This window comes from Oncorhynchus mykiss, chromosome 31 (assembly GCF_013265735.2).
Source record: "Oncorhynchus mykiss isolate Arlee chromosome 31, USDA_OmykA_1.1, whole genome shotgun sequence".
NCBI classification, from domain to species: domain Eukaryota; kingdom Metazoa; phylum Chordata; class Actinopteri; order Salmoniformes; family Salmonidae; genus Oncorhynchus; species Oncorhynchus mykiss.
Genome location: NC_050571.1, coordinates 36,269,173 through 36,286,025, shown reverse-complemented (window position 1 = coordinate 36,286,025; position 16,853 = coordinate 36,269,173). Strand labels below are relative to the sequence as shown.

At 40.0% G+C, this 16,853-nt stretch overlaps 1 protein-coding gene across 2 annotated transcripts; it reads right to left on the bottom strand.

Moving 5' to 3' along the window:
• Window positions 1-99: 99 nt before the first annotated feature.
• Window positions 100-15,606, bottom strand: lect2 (LECT2 neutrophil chemotactic factor). Of its 2 annotated transcripts, XM_021582973.2 has the most exons (5): window positions 15,501-15,606; window positions 12,041-12,104; window positions 1,782-1,893; window positions 1,347-1,498; window positions 100-442 (listed from the first exon to the last, which is right to left on the bottom strand). In XM_021582973.2, the coding sequence occupies exons 3-5, from the start codon at window positions 1,871-1,873 to the stop codon at window positions 276-278; spliced, it is 411 nt and encodes a 136-aa protein (XP_021438648.1). In that variant the 5' UTR covers window positions 1,874-1,893; window positions 12,041-12,104; window positions 15,501-15,606; the 3' UTR covers window positions 100-275.
• Window positions 15,607-16,853: the final 1,247 nt, after the last annotated feature.

Below are 16,853 nucleotides of genomic sequence, written 5' to 3'. Positions count from 1 at the left end.
CAGAAATTATATATTAACACAGAAATCATTGTCTATTTTCATGTCTGTAACTAGTTGCATAAAAGGATTTATAAAAAATTATGAATTTACCCCTGATGCTTATAGGGTTCATGTAAAACTTTATTCCAGAAATGTGCAGCATGCATGGATTTTATACTGTAATAAAAATGTTTATAATAATAAGCAAATTATTATTTTTAAACACAGTAAGCCCATCTATTGGCCAATGATTACAATCATGTTATTGGTTGATTGAGAGGTCAAAAGGGACTCCATTAGAAGAACTTGGTGGGGTCAGACTTGTCACACATCTGGACGTGGACGTGAGAAGTGATCCCTGGGTAGACACTTTGCATGGTCAGCATGGTCCCAATCCTCTGGCCCTTCTTCACCACCCCAGAGTACTTGTCAGGCTTTACGTAGAACAGCTTAAAGCACAGACCTAGAAAACAGAGACAACCACAGTGTCAGTCAATCAATCAATTAGACAATTGATTCAACCATTACCCAATTATATGCCACATTATTCTTCCAATATCCATTCCGCCATGTGACATATTAGTTGCTCGTATACCTCAGTGACACAACAGAGCCAGAATATTGGGTTACGGGACAGCCTAAAAACACGCCACTTCAATACAGCCATGATCAAAAGTGATTTTTTTCTTAGTGGTTAGGAGAACTTACACAGCAGGTAAGGAGAAGTAATGTAGCAGGTTAGGAGAATGAAGTTAAAGTTAAGAAAAGGAGTAGCACGTTCCCTGTGTGGAACCTAACTTCTTGGTTTAAACTGAGCTTTTTTTGTTTAATTCCTGTTTGTAAGTTTGTTTAAAATGTATGTATTGAGAGACGCAATGATGGTGATGGGGTGAGAGAAGCACCGAGCGGGAAGAGGAAAATGGTGTACGTATGTATGGTTGTGTATGTGTGTGTGTGCGTACGCGTGTATGTATGTATATGTATGGGTGTGTGTATGTATGTATGTGTGTATGTGTGTGTATATATATATATGTATGTGTGTGTGTGTGTGTGTGTATGTATGTATATATATTTATATGCGTAGATATGTGTAAGTGGGTGCTGTTTTTCTTGTTTTTTTTCTGTGTACTTTGTCTCTGTTGTTGTATCTCTTAATATGGGTGAATATTGTGAAATTCCAATAAAAATACTGTTACAAAAGAAAAGGAGTAGCGAAAATGCTTTCCTAACCTGTTACGACAATCACAGAGTGAAGTGGTTGGTTTTTAGGGAGTTCCATCGGAATACAGTGCATATTTACAAGCATAGCATTAACTTAACTATTTATCTTGGTTATTTAAAAAAATTGATTCAGGATAGACACTGACCTTCTCCACTGAGGTTGATCCCATCGTTGATGGCTGCCTTCTTCGGGTCTGTGTACACGATCACTTTCCCGTTGAGTTTCACGTCAAATGGAGCGTACACTGTGGCCCCATCATTACACACAATGTCCAGACCCTGATGCGCACGGCCTCCTCTGGACATAGATAGGAAAGGGTATTAAAGCTGGGGGGTTCACAAAGTATTCAGAGAGTATCTCATTCGCAACACTATGGTATGTTTTATTTCTTGTATTGTATACAGTAAGAGCATTAATATTGAATTAATGGGTTTTTAGATTTCAATCATTGTCATGGAATGTAGTTAACATCTTATCAACTAAAGTATGAGGTAAATTGCGGACAGTAAAATAATATAAAACCAAACTGATACATCAAAATGCATGCCACAAATACTACAGACACACACACTTGCCATACCTGCTTGCGCCGTGGTGTCCTTGTCCCCATCTGTCCCCTGTCCTCCTCCTGTTACTGGAGTTGTCGCTGCACAGCTGACCAAACTTGACCATCTCACACTCTGACAACACAGCTAGAGATGGGATGAACCACAGATATAATGACTAAGGAGGAAAACCTGTTATGCTGATATTTTCTACTAAACTATTTAAGTGTATTTATATTAAAATGCCAAAATTATATTGAACACAAACTGCATCCAGAACCAACCAAATTGCATGTGCGAGCTGGACAGCTACTTGATTTGATATTGCAATGGATTGACCTAATAGTTGAATGAATATATGTCATTTTTGGTTATTCTTACCTATGAGCACCACAGTAAACAAAAGAACAGCAGTCTTCATGGTAAAGCCTTAGATGATGCTTTCACTCATGGAGAAAATCTACAAGAAATTCTTGCTCAGCTTCCATCTGTGTTTCTGACTGCATAATGTCTGTGCTTAAATACCGGTTGAAGTTCAACTTTCCCAAATTGCACACCCTTGTTTCACACTCTTTCATCAGAGTAGGAAACCCTGAATTTGGAAATACTTTGTTTACTTTGTGAAATCCAGAAAAACATATATTTGGTAGAACAAAATGGTGGACAGCAGGGTAAACAGGTGGTGTTATGCTAAAATGTTTATTCTATTCTTCTAGTTAATTGACTTTATGTTCAAAATTCTTATATTGTATAATGTTTTATGGTTTTTGCATTGTCGAGAAGGAACATCCAATAAAACATTTCTTTGGACTTGAAACTTGAAGCCTGTCCCTGACCTTCACCTGTTTCTTGGCAAATAAGGTTTGTTCAGAATACTCTGATTGGGTTTTTTTTTTAAATACAGAAAAAGGTTGACAAATTATGACATTTGGGTCAACTATCACTTTAAGCAATGAATATACTCCAATAGAGAATAAACGTAAACTTTATAACAGAAAAAGTGCCTAACACATGGTGTACATTATACAATAATACCAAATTATAATAAAGAAAAACACATAATGGCCGTCTTTGACCTGTTAATGTTCAAGTGTATTGGTTAGTATGTAAAGCACCTGGTTATAAGAAACCATCAAAGGTATCACAAATGAGTTTTACATAATTGACCCTTTTGACCCTTGAACCTTGAAAAAAATCCTCATGGTTTCTGTGGGCTACAGGCTGGGATACTTTTCCTTTCTCTGATACAAGTGAACAGAAAATGGTAAAACAGTGTGCCTGGGGCACATGTAATACTGACAGTCTGTACCTGGAGAGGTAAGAGAGTGGTGTCTTTTTTATACCCTTTCCAAAACCAAAATCTAACGGAGAGAAGTGTAGGTTGTGGATAAAGCTTTGTGGTCATAACGAAGATAACGAAGGACACATACTTTTGCTCCAAGTTAAGCAACTAAGTGAAGTTAACCTTTTGCATAATGTGTAATATCTCAACATATTACAAAGAGAAAAAAGAAGCCAGCTGCCACCTGGTTGAAGGGACATTTCAAAATGTTTCAACTTCATAAGATCAGTGTTCCCAATGACATAATGAACCAATTAGTAGACAATTTGTGGGCAATTCCTAATCATAATTGGTTAAAATCACAGGATGCACACCGATGATGACAGAACATAGAAACACGTAATTTTCACATATGTTGATATTGGGGTGGTGCTGGAGATTATGAAAATGAAGTTGAACAATTGTGACATTTCCCTTTAACAATAACATAGCAAAAATAACATTCATTTCATATTCCATCTGTCATTGTTACGACCATTTTGGCTGGAGAAATATAATGTCCCAAAGTCCATTTATTGCACGTTACAATTCTGAGGTAGATTCTCCATAAGGCACACGCATTCCAGTCTCTCACATTAGAGACTAGGAAGGAGTCTGCCTTATAATTTACGAATTTAAACCCCACCCCCCATCAATCCCTCTATACCGCTCCCCCTCTGTGGGAGGGATATCTGTTCATCCATGACTGAGTGGGTATGCACGCCTCAATCATCAAGTTTGCAGACGACACAACAGTAGTAGGCTTGATAATCAACGATTACTAGACAGCCTACAGGGAGGAGGTGAGGGCTCTGGGACTGTGGTGCCTGGAAAACAACCTCTCACTCAACGTCAACAAAACAATGGAGATGATCGTGAACTTCAGGAAACAGCAGAGGGCGCACTTCCCTATCTACATTGACGGGACCGCAGTGGAGAAGGTGGAAAGCTTCAAGTTCCTTGGCATACACATCACTGACAAACTGAAATGGACCCCCACAAAGACAGTGTGGTGAAGAAGGCGCAACAGAGCATCTTCAATCTCAGGAGGCTAAAGAAATTTGATTGTCACCTAAAATCCTCACAAACTTTAGCAGATACACAATTAAAAGCCTCCTGTCAGGCTCTATCACCTCCTTGAATGGCAACTGCACCACCCGCAACCACAAGGCTCTCCAGAGGGTGGTGTGGTCTGCCCAACGCATTACCGGGGGCGGGGGGGGGGGGGGGGGGGTAAACCATCCACCGTCCAGGACACATACAGCACCGGATGTCACAGGAAGGCCAAATAGATCATCAAGTATATCAACTACCTGAGCCACTGCTTGTTCACCCCGGAATCATCCAGAAGGCGAGGTCAGTACAGGTGCATCAAAGCTGGGACCGAGAAACTGAAAAACAGCTTTTATCTCAAGGCCATCAGACTGTTAAACAGCCATCATAAAACATTAGAGGCTGCTGCATAGACATATACTAGAAATCACTGGCCACTTTAAAGACTGGAGCACTAGTCACTTTAATAATGTTTACATATCTGGCATTACTCATCACATTTACAGTGGGGCAAAAAAGTATTTAGTCAGCCACCAATTGTGCAAGTTCTCCCACTTAAAAATATGATAGAGGCCTGTAATGTTCATCATAGGTACACTTCAACTATGACAGACAAAAGGAGAAAAAAAATCCTGAAAATCACATTGTAGGATTTTTAATGAATTTATTTGTAAATTATGGTGGAAAATAAGTATTTGGTCACCTACAAACAAGCAAGATTTCTGGCTCTCACAGACCTGTAACTTCTTCTTTACCCAGTTGCATCTCTAGGGGCGCTATTTCATTTTTGGATAAAAAACGTTCCCGTTTTAAGCGCGATATTTTGTCACGAAAAGATGCTCGACTATGCATATTCTTGACAGTTTTGGAAAGGAAACACTCTGAAGTTTCAGAATCTGCAAAGATTTTGTCTGTAAGTGCCCCAGAACTCATTCTACAGGCGAAACCAAGATGATACGTCAAACAGGAAATGAGCAGAATTTCTGAAGTTCTGTTTTCTAATGTCTCCTTATATGGCTGTGAATGCGACAGGAATAAGCTTAGACCTTCTGCCGTTTCCCCAAGATGTCGGCAGCATTGTGACGTATTTGTAGGCATATCATTGGAAGATTGACCATAAGAGACTACATTTTCCAAGTGTCCGCCTGGTGTCCTGCGTCGAAACTGGTGCGCAAAGCCATGTGCAAGTATTTTTCCATTTGATTGAGAGGGGAAACCATGCTTCCACGAACGATACATCATCGAAGAGATATGTGAAAAACACCTTGAGGATTGATTCTAAAAAACGTTTGCCATGTTTTCAGTCGATATTATGGAGTTAATTTGGAAAAAAGTTCGCGTTTTGAGGACTGAATTTTCGGGTTTTTTTGGTAGCCAAATGTGATGTACAAAACGGAGCTATTTCTAATACACAAAGAATCTTTTTGGAAAAACTGAGCATCTGCTATCTAACTGAGAGTCTCCTCATTGAAAACATCTGAAGTTCTTCAAAGGTAAATGATTTTATTTGAAGGCTTTTATGTTTTTGTTGAAATGTTGCGTGCTGGATGCTAACGCTAAATGCTACGCTAGCTAGCTACTTTTACACAAATGATTGTTTTCCTATGGTTGAGAAGCATATTTTGAAAATCTGAGATGACAGTGTTGTTTACAAAAGGCTAAGCTTGAGAGATGGCATATTTATTTCATTTCATTTGCGATTTTCATGAATAGTTAACGTTGTGTTATGCTAATGAGCTTGCTGATAGATCCTGGATACAGGGTTTTTTTCATAGCTAAACGTGACGCAGAAAACGGAGCGATTTGTCCTAAACAAATAATCTTTCAGGAAAAACTGAACATTTGCTATCTGAGAGTCTCCTCATTGAAAACATCTGAAGTTCTTCAAAGGTAAATTATTTTATTTGAATGCTTTTCTGTTTTTTTGTGTAAATGTTGCCAGCTGAATGCTAATGCTAAATGCTACGCTAAATGCTACGTTAGCCATCAATACTGTTACACAAATGCTTGTTTTGCAATGGTTGAGAAGCATATTTTGAAAATCTGAGATGACAGTGTTGTTAACAAAAGGCTAAGCTTGAGAGCTAGCATATTTATTTCATTTAATTTGCGATTTTCATGAATAGTTAACGTTGCGTTATGGTAATGAGCTTGAGTCTGTATTCACGATCCCGGATCCGGGATGGGGAGATCAGAAAGGTTAAGAGGCTCCTCTGTCCTCCACTCGTTACCTGTATTAATGGCACCAGTTTGAACTTGTTATCAGTATAAAAGACACCTGTCCACAACCTCAAACAATCACACTCCAAACTCCACTATGGCCAAGACCAAAGAGCTGTCAAAGGACACCAGAAACAAAATTGTAGACCTGCACCAGGCTGGGAAGACTTAATCTGCAATAGGAAATGGAAGACATACAAGTCCACTGATAATCTCCCTCGATCTGGGGCTCCACGCAAGATCTCACCCCGTGGGGTCAAAATGATCACAAGAACGGTGAGCAAAAATCCCAGAACCACACGGGGGGACCTAGTGAATGACCTGCAGAGAGCTGGGACCAAAGTAACAAAGCCTACCAACAGTAACACACTACGCCGCCAGGGACTCAAATCCTGCAGTGCCAGACGTGTCCCCCTGCTTAACTTCTTCGATATAGGGGGCGCTCTTTTAATTTTTGGATAAAAAAACGTTCCCGTTTTAAACAAGATATTTTGTAACGAAAAGATGCTTGACTATGCATATAATTGACAGCTTTGGAAAGAAAACACTCTGACGTTTCCAAAACTGCAAAGATATTATCTGTGAGTGCCACAGAACTGATGCTACAGGCGAAACCAAGATGAAATTTCAAACAGGAAATGCCCCAGATTTTGAAGGCGCTGTGTTCCAATGTCTCCTTATATGGCTGTGAATGCGCAAGGAATGAGCCTACACTTTCTGTCATTTCCCCAAGGTGTCTGCAGCATTGTGACGTATTTGTAGGCATATCATTGGAAGATTGACCATAAGAGACTACATTTACCAGGTGCTCGCTTGGTGTCCTTGCACGCCCAATTTTTCAGTTTTAGAATTGTTCAAAAAGTTTGAAATATCCAATAAATGTCGTTCCACTTCATGATTGTGTCCCACTTGTTGTTGATTCTTCACAAAAAAATACAGTTTTATATCTTTGTGTATCCTCCATTACTCATCTCATATGTATATACTATATTCTATACCATTCTAATGTATCTTAGTCCATTCTGCTCTGACATCGCTCATCCATGTATATAGTCTTCATACATTCTTACTTAGAATTGTGTGTATTGGGTGAATGTTTAATTTGTTAGAGATTACGTGTTCGATATTACTGCACTGTTGGAGCTAGAAGCACAAGCATTTCGGTACACCCGCAATAACATCTGCTAATCACGTGTATGTGAACAATACAATTTGATTTGATTTGATTTGATTTTGATATCTCTGTAGAGCCCTGATCGATTGTACCCTGATGCTCACAGGCCAGTCATGACAATCAATTATAACAACTTACATAACTCATACATAACTACACAACTTAGTGCAATCACAAGTACAACGTTAGCAACAGAAGTCTTTACATATAATTTGACTCAGGAGACCTCAAAAAATATAACCTCAACACTAAATGAATAACTGAATGAATAACACACTACATGTATCATCACTTTGCAATGTCCAACCTACAAATGCCAGAACTAGATTTTGAGATGACAATTGTGAAGCATAGGGTGCACGTGAAAAGGGCAAAAAACAAACTAAGAAGTTTAAAATAGTATCTCGCAAGATCCCTAATTCCAGATTAGGAAACATAAACCGGACATGGTTTGTGGTTAACATGCTCAAATCAAATTAAATTAAAATCAAATTGAATACAACAAGTGTAGACCTAACCAACAGTGCAGGTCAAGAAAGAGTTAAGAAAATGTTTACCAAATAAACTAAAGTAACATAATAAAATAATGAGGCTATATACAGGGGGCACTGGTACCGAGTCAATGTGCAGGGGTACAGGTTAGTCGAGGTCATTTGTACATGGAGGTTAGGGTGAAGTGACTATGCATAGATAATAAACAGCGAGTAGCAGCAGTGTACATAACAAATGGTGGGGGGGGGCATTTGATTAATTGTTCAGTAGACTTATGGCTTGAGGGTAGAAGCTGTTAAGGAGCCTTTTGGTCCTAGACCTGGCATGCAGTAGCAGAGAAAACAGTCTATGACTTGGGTGACTGGAGTCTGCTGTCCAACTTCCAGCCACACATTCTTATTATAGGCTAGTCCTCACACACCCATGCACACAGACAGAAATCTGTATGGGTATTCTCAACCTGGTCTCAGAGAATTTCGTATTATTATCTGTGTAAGTCCGAGACACTCCTTTTAGTATGATATATTACGTTTCATATGGTATGTAATCATTTGTGGATGGCCATCAACCATTTTCTATGATTTGTTACAAATTACAATTTTTATTACTGTATATGTTATGAATTTGCGAAACATATGTGTCACACCCTGTTTCACCTGTCTTGTGCTTGTCTTCACCCCCCACCAGGTGTCTCCCATTTGTTCCCGTTATTCCCTGTGTATTTCTACCGGTGTCTTCTGTCTGTCTGTTGCCAGTTCGTCAAGTCAAGTAGTGTGTTTTTCCGTGCTCCTGTTTTTCTAGTCCTCCCGGTTCTGACCCTTTGCCTGCCCTGACACTGTACCCGCCTGCCTGACCATTCAGCCTGACCTCCAGACTGTCTGCTGCCCTGTACCTTCTGGACTCTGACCTGGTTTATGAACTTATGCTTGTCCTCGACCAGCCTCTTGCCTGCCCCTTGTTTTTCAATAACGCATCTGCGTCTCGCCCTGTGTCGTTATAATATGATATGTTACGAAATCTAGCTGGGTGGCTAACGTTAGCTATCTGGCTAATGTTAGCTAGGCTAAGGGTTAGGATTATGTTTACAAGTTAGCTTAAAGAGTAAAGGTTAGAGTTAGGGTTAGCTAAAAGGGTTCATGTTAGGGTAAGCTAAAAGGGTTAAGGTTAGGGTTAGGGGAAGAGTTAGCTAGCATACTTAGTATTTGAAAAGTAACTCAAATGTAGTAAGCAGTTGACAAGTTGCTAATTAGCTAAAATGTGTAAGTTGTCTGTAATGATAATCAAATTTGCAACCTTCGGGTTGCTAGACGTTCACGTTATACGCCCACCCATCTTCATCTGTTACTTCTGACACTGTCCTGAGAACATAAACATACAACCATGGAGGTGGAAACATTTGATGACATTTGTTTATGGATACCATACTGTTTCTGCTGCTAACCATAGATTTGTGCCTATACAGTAATATCTAAAACATGGGTTTCTTTGATACGTAAAAGTTGAAGATATAATGGACTTGCATCTGTGATAAAAAATATATCCTGTTGTGGTTGAATTGGTTATTACATGCATTAGATGTAAACAATGCATTCACGTGTAGCTCACCAGTCAAAGTTATAACTGCAGTAGACTTCTCTTCCAGCTCACTTTTGCCCTTGTTTCCAAGACCGCTGGAATAGGCTTGTCATCAATCTTCTTGTCTCTTGGCTTGTGCCACTGTTGTGTCTCTATGTCCTGATAACGTTGAGTGAGTGCATGTCACCTGAGCATGCATTGAGGTAGTCCTACCTGGCCTGCTGCATACAAATGTAGGAAAGTGCCCATTTGGCAATGTATGATTTCTGATTGTCTTAATTCAACAGGTCCACCACTAATATACTGAGCAGCTCAGTCATTGTTTTCACCTCACACATTGTAAATTAAGTGTTTGTTTACATCCATTGCAAAAGATAGTTCCTCAGTATTTGAAAAATCTTTCCAACACTCCCGGCCTCGTTAATCACCAAGCCTCGGTGTGGAAGATAAAAATATCATGATCTGATCATCCCATATATCCAGTTGGAAACAGCTGTCTGTCCTGAGCTGTCTGTCCCGAGCTCACTGGCGCGGGAAACTCTGAGGGCCGTGAATAGGCTACTTGATACAATGTTGCAAGTTTGCTAGCAACTGCTTCGGTCCAGATCCAGTTTTTTATTTAATTGAACCTTTATTTAACTAGGCAAGTCACTTCACTAGCAATAGCTCAAGTCAAGACAGATAGAAACGGAGGCAGACAGGCGGAGTAGAGAGATGAATGTGATTGAAAGAATCTGAATTTTCATCATATTTTCTACTGTTTTTATTTGTTGGCTTTAGGCCTATGTATTTACTTAGTCGACGATGGAAGTTCTAGGCCTACCGCTGCATTTAATCACATAGGAAGTTCCATGAAAAAAACGTGCCAACCTATAGATATCAAAGGCCAAACAAGAGAGGTATAGCTGTGGTGGAAAATAGGAAACCACTAGACTTGTTTTTAGACAGAGTGAATTATGGATCAATGCTACTTGGGAAATCCATTTAGGATCTTCAAGGAAAATCTGTAATGAGTTGGAGGAAAGTGTGGAGTCGGTGAGAGTCACTGTCACGCCCTGACCATAGTTTGCTTTGTATGTTTCTATGCTTTGTTTGGTCAGGGTGTGATCTGAGTGGGCATTCTATGTTGGATGTCTAGTTTGTCTGTTATTTGTTTGGCCTGATATGGTTCTCAATCAGAGGCAGGTGTTAGTCGTTGTCTCTGATTGGGAACCATATTTAGGTAGCCTGTTTTGTCATTGTGGGTGATTGTCTATGTTAGTTGCTTGTGTCAGCACAGTTCTTATTATAGCTTCACGGTCGTTATTCGTTTATTGTTTTGTATAGTTTGTTCAAGTGTTCTCTGTTCATTAAATTCACGATGATCACATACCACACTGCATTTTGGTCGTCCGATCCTTCCAACTACTCCTCCTCAGAGGAGTAGTACGACAATCGTGACAGTCACAAGAAGTGGTCATATTTCGATTTTTTTGTATGTCTAAGTGCTATGGCGCAGTGGTTAAGGACGCTGTACTGCAGCGCCAGCTGTGCCATCAGAGTCCCTGGGTTCACGCCCAGGCTCTGTCGTAACCGGCTGCGACTGGGAGGTCCGTGGGGCGACGCACAATTGGCCAGGTTGCCAGGTGCAGTGTGTATGGTGCATGGTGCAGTGTGCCGACCAATGTGTCGGTGTAGCCTCCGACACATTGGTGCGGCTGGCTTCCGGGTTGGATGCGTGCCGTGTTAAGAAGCAGTATGGCTGGTTGGGTTGTGTATCGGAGGACGCATGACATTCAGCCTAATAATTCAAAAAATTGTTATAATTTTTTTTTTAAAGACAATATCCCACAACATAAAGTGGGAAAAAGGGCTGTATGATCCCCAATCAGAGACAACGACAGCCTCTGATTGGAAACCATACTGGGCCAAAAACAAAGAAATAGACAACATAGAATGCCCACCCCAAATCACACCCTGACCTAACCAAATAGAGAAATAAAACGGCTCTCTAAGGTCAGGGCGTGGCAGGTTCAGATTTTGTTTTGATATTTTAACCTGCGTGTCGTGACCGTGTTTGGTGTAGGGGGACAAAATAAATGTATGCACGATGGCACGATGGCGCAGAAACTGTGTGTTTCTCCATGTTCACAGGAAGATAAAAGCTTGTCCGAGTTAACAACAGTAACCAAGGGGGGTTATTTTGCAAAGGGTTAATTACTGTAACAATACTGTTAGAATAATTTCACTGCTTCTATATCTATTTTTCATGGCATAAATCAGTATTACTTAACCAAACATCTTGTAGTTTAGGTTGTTGTTTTGGTTTAACAATACATATTTTAATGAAATGTGAATGCTGTTCAAAACATATCATATTTGCAGCATTTACCTGCCGACATATAACACAGACAAATTCCATCAAGGAGTAAACTTTTGAAAGCGTGCTGTCCAGTTTAAGTTTAAGTTTTCTAACTTACAGTGTTCACGTCCGTTTCATCATCACCCTCCTCCTCTTCCTCAGTGACATCTGTCTTTCTCTGGCTGGACACAAGAAAAGAGACAAACCACACATTAGAGACTTGAGTGCAAAGCTTCGATAAAATAAGGGAGTGACTATTTTCACAGACACGTATTGTTAGGCATATGAAACCTAGATTGTGGAAAGCTGGTAACGTTTCAGTCAGACGATCAGAATAAAGTGGAACCACTATTGGAGCTTCAACTTGCAGTATAACTATGCTTATAGGCCTAACTTTACCTCGCTTCAGGATGCCCTGGGCGAGGATTTTGGGGGACTTCCTGCTGTCCTGCTATTTGACATTGGTCTATTTGACCATGCTTGCCCTCGTCATGGTCCTTTGTCGGTAAACTCACATTGTCACAGTGACCACAACTAGGAGAGTGACCAGAGCACCAGCCATCACTGCAGTGGATATGGCTAAAGGGAGATGAGGTAGGACTTAGTTCGAATTTTTACTTTGTTTGTCAGGTTTTAGAGTGTTATGTGCTTAACTTTAGACAAATCGTCCGTGTCTGTGACATCGGAATATGTGAACTCTTAGCCTTCTCTCACCACCACTCATTGCGTCAAGATCCATTGTGCCGTCAAACAAAGCAAGACAGGACTAGTGTCACCTGCAAAGGCTGCAATAGGTAAAAATGACAGGTAAGTCACAACGTATTAACAGAGAGTCACATGATACATAACTTTACGACAAAGTGAGACTTCATGACACACACTGGATTTTTGTTGCATGACCAACGCTACGGTTTATCTCCGTTTTTCAGTGAATGCATCAATAGCAGTGTCATCATCCATAACAGAGTTATAGCAATAGTAATAACATAGGAAAGTACAAAAGGGAATCTGATCTTAAGTTGAACATATGACATCAGCTCTTTGCAGCCACATTCACGTCAGTAGGACTAAGCACAGACGTGGCCTAAGCTCAGGGCCCTGAATATGATCAAAATGTGCTGAATCTCAACTTCTCCACTAGATGTCGGGCTACACCACTTTTATTTCTGGCATGTCTTGGTTCTTCACCTCATTTCACCTCTGTTTCACCAATTAGCTAGATATTTGAACTACAGCCAATCAAACCAACTACAACCAATGGCCAGTATTGTTTATGTTACTCACATATTGCACAAATACTTACATAAGGGCCCGTGTTCATGATTTAGTGACAGAGAATTTGAGATGACGATGACAGTTTAGATGTTCCGTTTGTACTCCCACTCATTTCTCTTCAATTGTATTTTGAGTCTCACTGACCACCACAAACAATGTATTTGTTTTCCTGAGTATACTGCATGTGTCACCAAACAGATTTCACCTCAACAACCCTTACAATAGATCAAAACCTCATCCAAATGTCATTCAGGTTTCAGTTTAGGTTCCTGTGTTCAGACGCTGGGTTCTCTGACGGTTATCCTATTTTTCTAATAATCTTCATGAGAAAATAAATTACCTTTCAGAGCCTCTTTGGAGAATCAATTGAAATGACGTGGGGGAGTTACTCTGGGGGTGCTGTGAATTGCTAAACCTGATTGTCTGTGTTTTAATGGCCATGCTAAGGCTTTCCAGACCATTAGAGGAAGAAACCATTAGCCTCACAGGTCATTTAGCCTCCATTTTGTCAGCCTACTATGAGGCTGGTAGTGTCTGTTATGGGTTTGCCAAAGCTAAGCCTGTTGACAAGGAGAAAGTCCATTGATTGGTCTAGTAGTTAAGTGTGTGCATCCTAATTGCTCTAATGCACATGCACACACACACGTACACACACAGCATGCATACACACAAACATAGAGGAACACTCACAAACATAGAGGTATGAATGTGTGTTTCTTTGTCCTATACATACTGTACAGAAAGTGCCCATACAAGGGTGTAGACACACCAACATTCATACTCTTTCTCCCTCCTTCATTTAGTTACTGAGTACAATTAATAATTCTTTGGCATTTTAACCAAACTTAACTATTTTGGGAAGTTCAAATGGGCCATTACTTTTATAGATTTTTCAGATTTGCATTGTCTCACATCTATAGCTACCCTTCTCATCTTCCGTCCAGCTTCAGGAGACTGAAAAGATTTGGCATGAGTCCTCAGGTTCTACAGCTGCACCATCGAGAGCACTGGTTGCATCACTGCCTGGTATGGCAACTGCTCGGCCTCCGACCGCACGGCACTTCAGAGGGTAGTGCGAACGGCCCAGTACATCACTGGGGCCAATCTTCCTGCCATCCAGGACCTCTATACCAGGCAGTGTCAGAAGAAGGCCCTAGCATTAACTCTGTACCGGTACCCCCGGCATATAATCTCGCTATTGTTATTTTACTGCTGCTCTTTAATTACTTGTTCCTTTTATTTCTTATTCTTTATTCATATTTTTTTTTTAACTGCATTGTTGGTTGAGTAAGCATTTCACTGTAAGGTCTACTACACCTGTTGCATTCGGCGCATGTGACTAATAACATGTAATGAGATGTGATTTGATGCTCAGCAATTGGAGAGGAAATAATGTCATGCTGAAGAGAAGTTTCTAATCAAATGTAGTTCATCTCAGAGGTTCAACCGGTATGGCTGGTCTGAATGGATAGCTCGCTTTGCTTCTTTCAGTAAGCACAATACAATTCACATTGCTTCCTCTTCTATGTGCATAATGGGAATGTATGTTAGTGTTTACAAAATATTAACATCATCAGCATGGCATCGTGTCTCTCTTGCTGTTTTCCATTATCAACGTACAGAATGTCATTCACCTATTTGCCTTATAGCTATGAGCAGAATAATGCAAATTCCTTACGCTTGCTGTTTAACCAATGGGCACACTCTTATCACATTCCTCTCTCTCAACCAATGGGCATAAATCTTGGGATGTGTTTATATGTCAAACTTACCCATGATCTCGTACTTGCTGTGTCACAGCAAAAGTTACCGACAACCCTCCACCTCCCCACCATCACCACCTAAGACCTGTCATTGGAACCTCTTAATCCCCGAGGGGGAGATTTCAATGCCAACTGCCCCGCATAGGGCTACCTGCCATCAAAGGATCAGGCTCTGAGGATCATCCCTCAGAGACGAGGCCATTCCCCAAACTATTTTAAGAAGGGTTTATACTTGCATTTTGTCTCTGTTGTTCATTCAGCTCAACCTTAATCTCGATTGAATTAACCAAATTAACCAAAAAGGAAAAGGAGAACTTGGCACATTGCAAAAGTGACAGCTGTCTAACCAAGCTGTTTTCAAACGTACACTTACAGTGTTTCAGATGCCAAAGCCTTTGTGCATTTGAAAAAGTTTATTTTTAACAAATGGTTTTCTTTGCATGTCAGACTACGTCGTAAATTCAAATATTCCGTTAGACACATGCAGATATTGTTATCAATATCGGTATTTTCAAAGTTTATGAACAAAAAACAACGTACCTAGTCAAATGTATTGGAATCCCAATGAAGACGAAGGTTATTATCCTGGTTTAGACCCACCCAACAGACGCTTCAACTGGTCATGAGTGTCACTCACTTATTCCCCCCCACCCTACCCCCAAGACTGCTATGCCATGATACGCCTTATCACTCCACACATTTGGCCAAACGAAGGCGTTGAATCCACTGCTTGCTGGCACTTGATTACACACTCATAGGCTTTGTCTACTTGGTGTTACATTGATATTAATCCCTTTGTTTAAATAAGTGTGCATGTATAAACGTTGGTATTGTTTTTGAAATATGAATTGTTCTTGATAGAGTGGTTTGGTGTTTCAATGTGTTTTGAGCGCCCAGATAAACAACCATTTACATGTTGATAGTGGGAGCTAGTATTGATTTACTGCCACTGTGGAATGTTCCACAGCGAAGGCAAGTGCACTGTGTATGTCTTGGCTCCGGAATTGACGAGGAAACTTCCTTCTGTGTCTTGTTTTGAAAGAAAACCCATTGTCAGTAGTTAAGCAAAGAATAAATTTGGTTTCCACTCAAATTATGTCAGGGAAGTTTGAGAGAGTGTGAAAAGATACATTTGGGGCGATATATGTGTGCTTCAGCATATTATATGATATAACTCCCATTCCCGCCAAAAATTATAGCACTTTATTTTAGTGATTTCTTTCAATCTGTGAATATAAGTAAGTACAAATAATACAACATACTTTCTTAGTAAATGCCAACTGAATAAATACCAGTGGAAACAATATTGTAAAATACCAGGCCACCAGTTCAAGTATTCAAGTATAAACCAGCCTAATGTACATCAAAATCATTATTAACGGCTAATTTAAGGGTATATAATCCTGACGAAGCCACATTATGATGTTTTGCTGACTCTATGCTTTACCTTAAAAACCCTCCATGATCTACAATTTTTGAGGGAAATATCCAAAACTTGAATGTGTTCCAGACAAGCAGTCACAGCATGGTATGAACAAAATCCATTCCAGACGCGTACCCATTTTCACATGGACATGCCTAAATTTGGCCAACACGTCTAAATGGGAAAAAAATTATAGCATCACTTAGAACGGCTTAATGTAAAATGCTGTTGTTGACCTCCAGGTACAAACTGTTCAGCTATTCCACGGACAATTGAAACATTTACCACAGAGCTATAAGCTATGGAATAGGTCACCCTACCTGAAGGAAAGTACCCCTGGATTTTTTTAGATAATACAATGAAAACAAATATGTAATACTGTGTAGTAATGCTGATTCCATACTATGAGATATTTGTATCAATACATGTAGATAATGAAAGGGTAATACCCACTCTATATAGGCATTTCA

Coding starts and splice junctions, on each gene's coding strand:
- lect2 (XM_021582973.2), bottom strand. CDS start 1,873: ATGGTCAAGTTTGGTCAGCTGTGCAGCGACAACTCCAGTAACAGGAGG. Junction 1,499..1,781: donor GGACACCACGGCGCAAGCAG/GTATGGCAAGTG, acceptor ATCTATGTCCAG/AGGAGGCCGTGCGCATCAGG. Junction 443..1,346: donor GATCAACCTCAGTGGAGAAG/GTCAGTGTCTAT, acceptor TCTGTTTTCTAG/GTCTGTGCTTTAAGCTGTTC.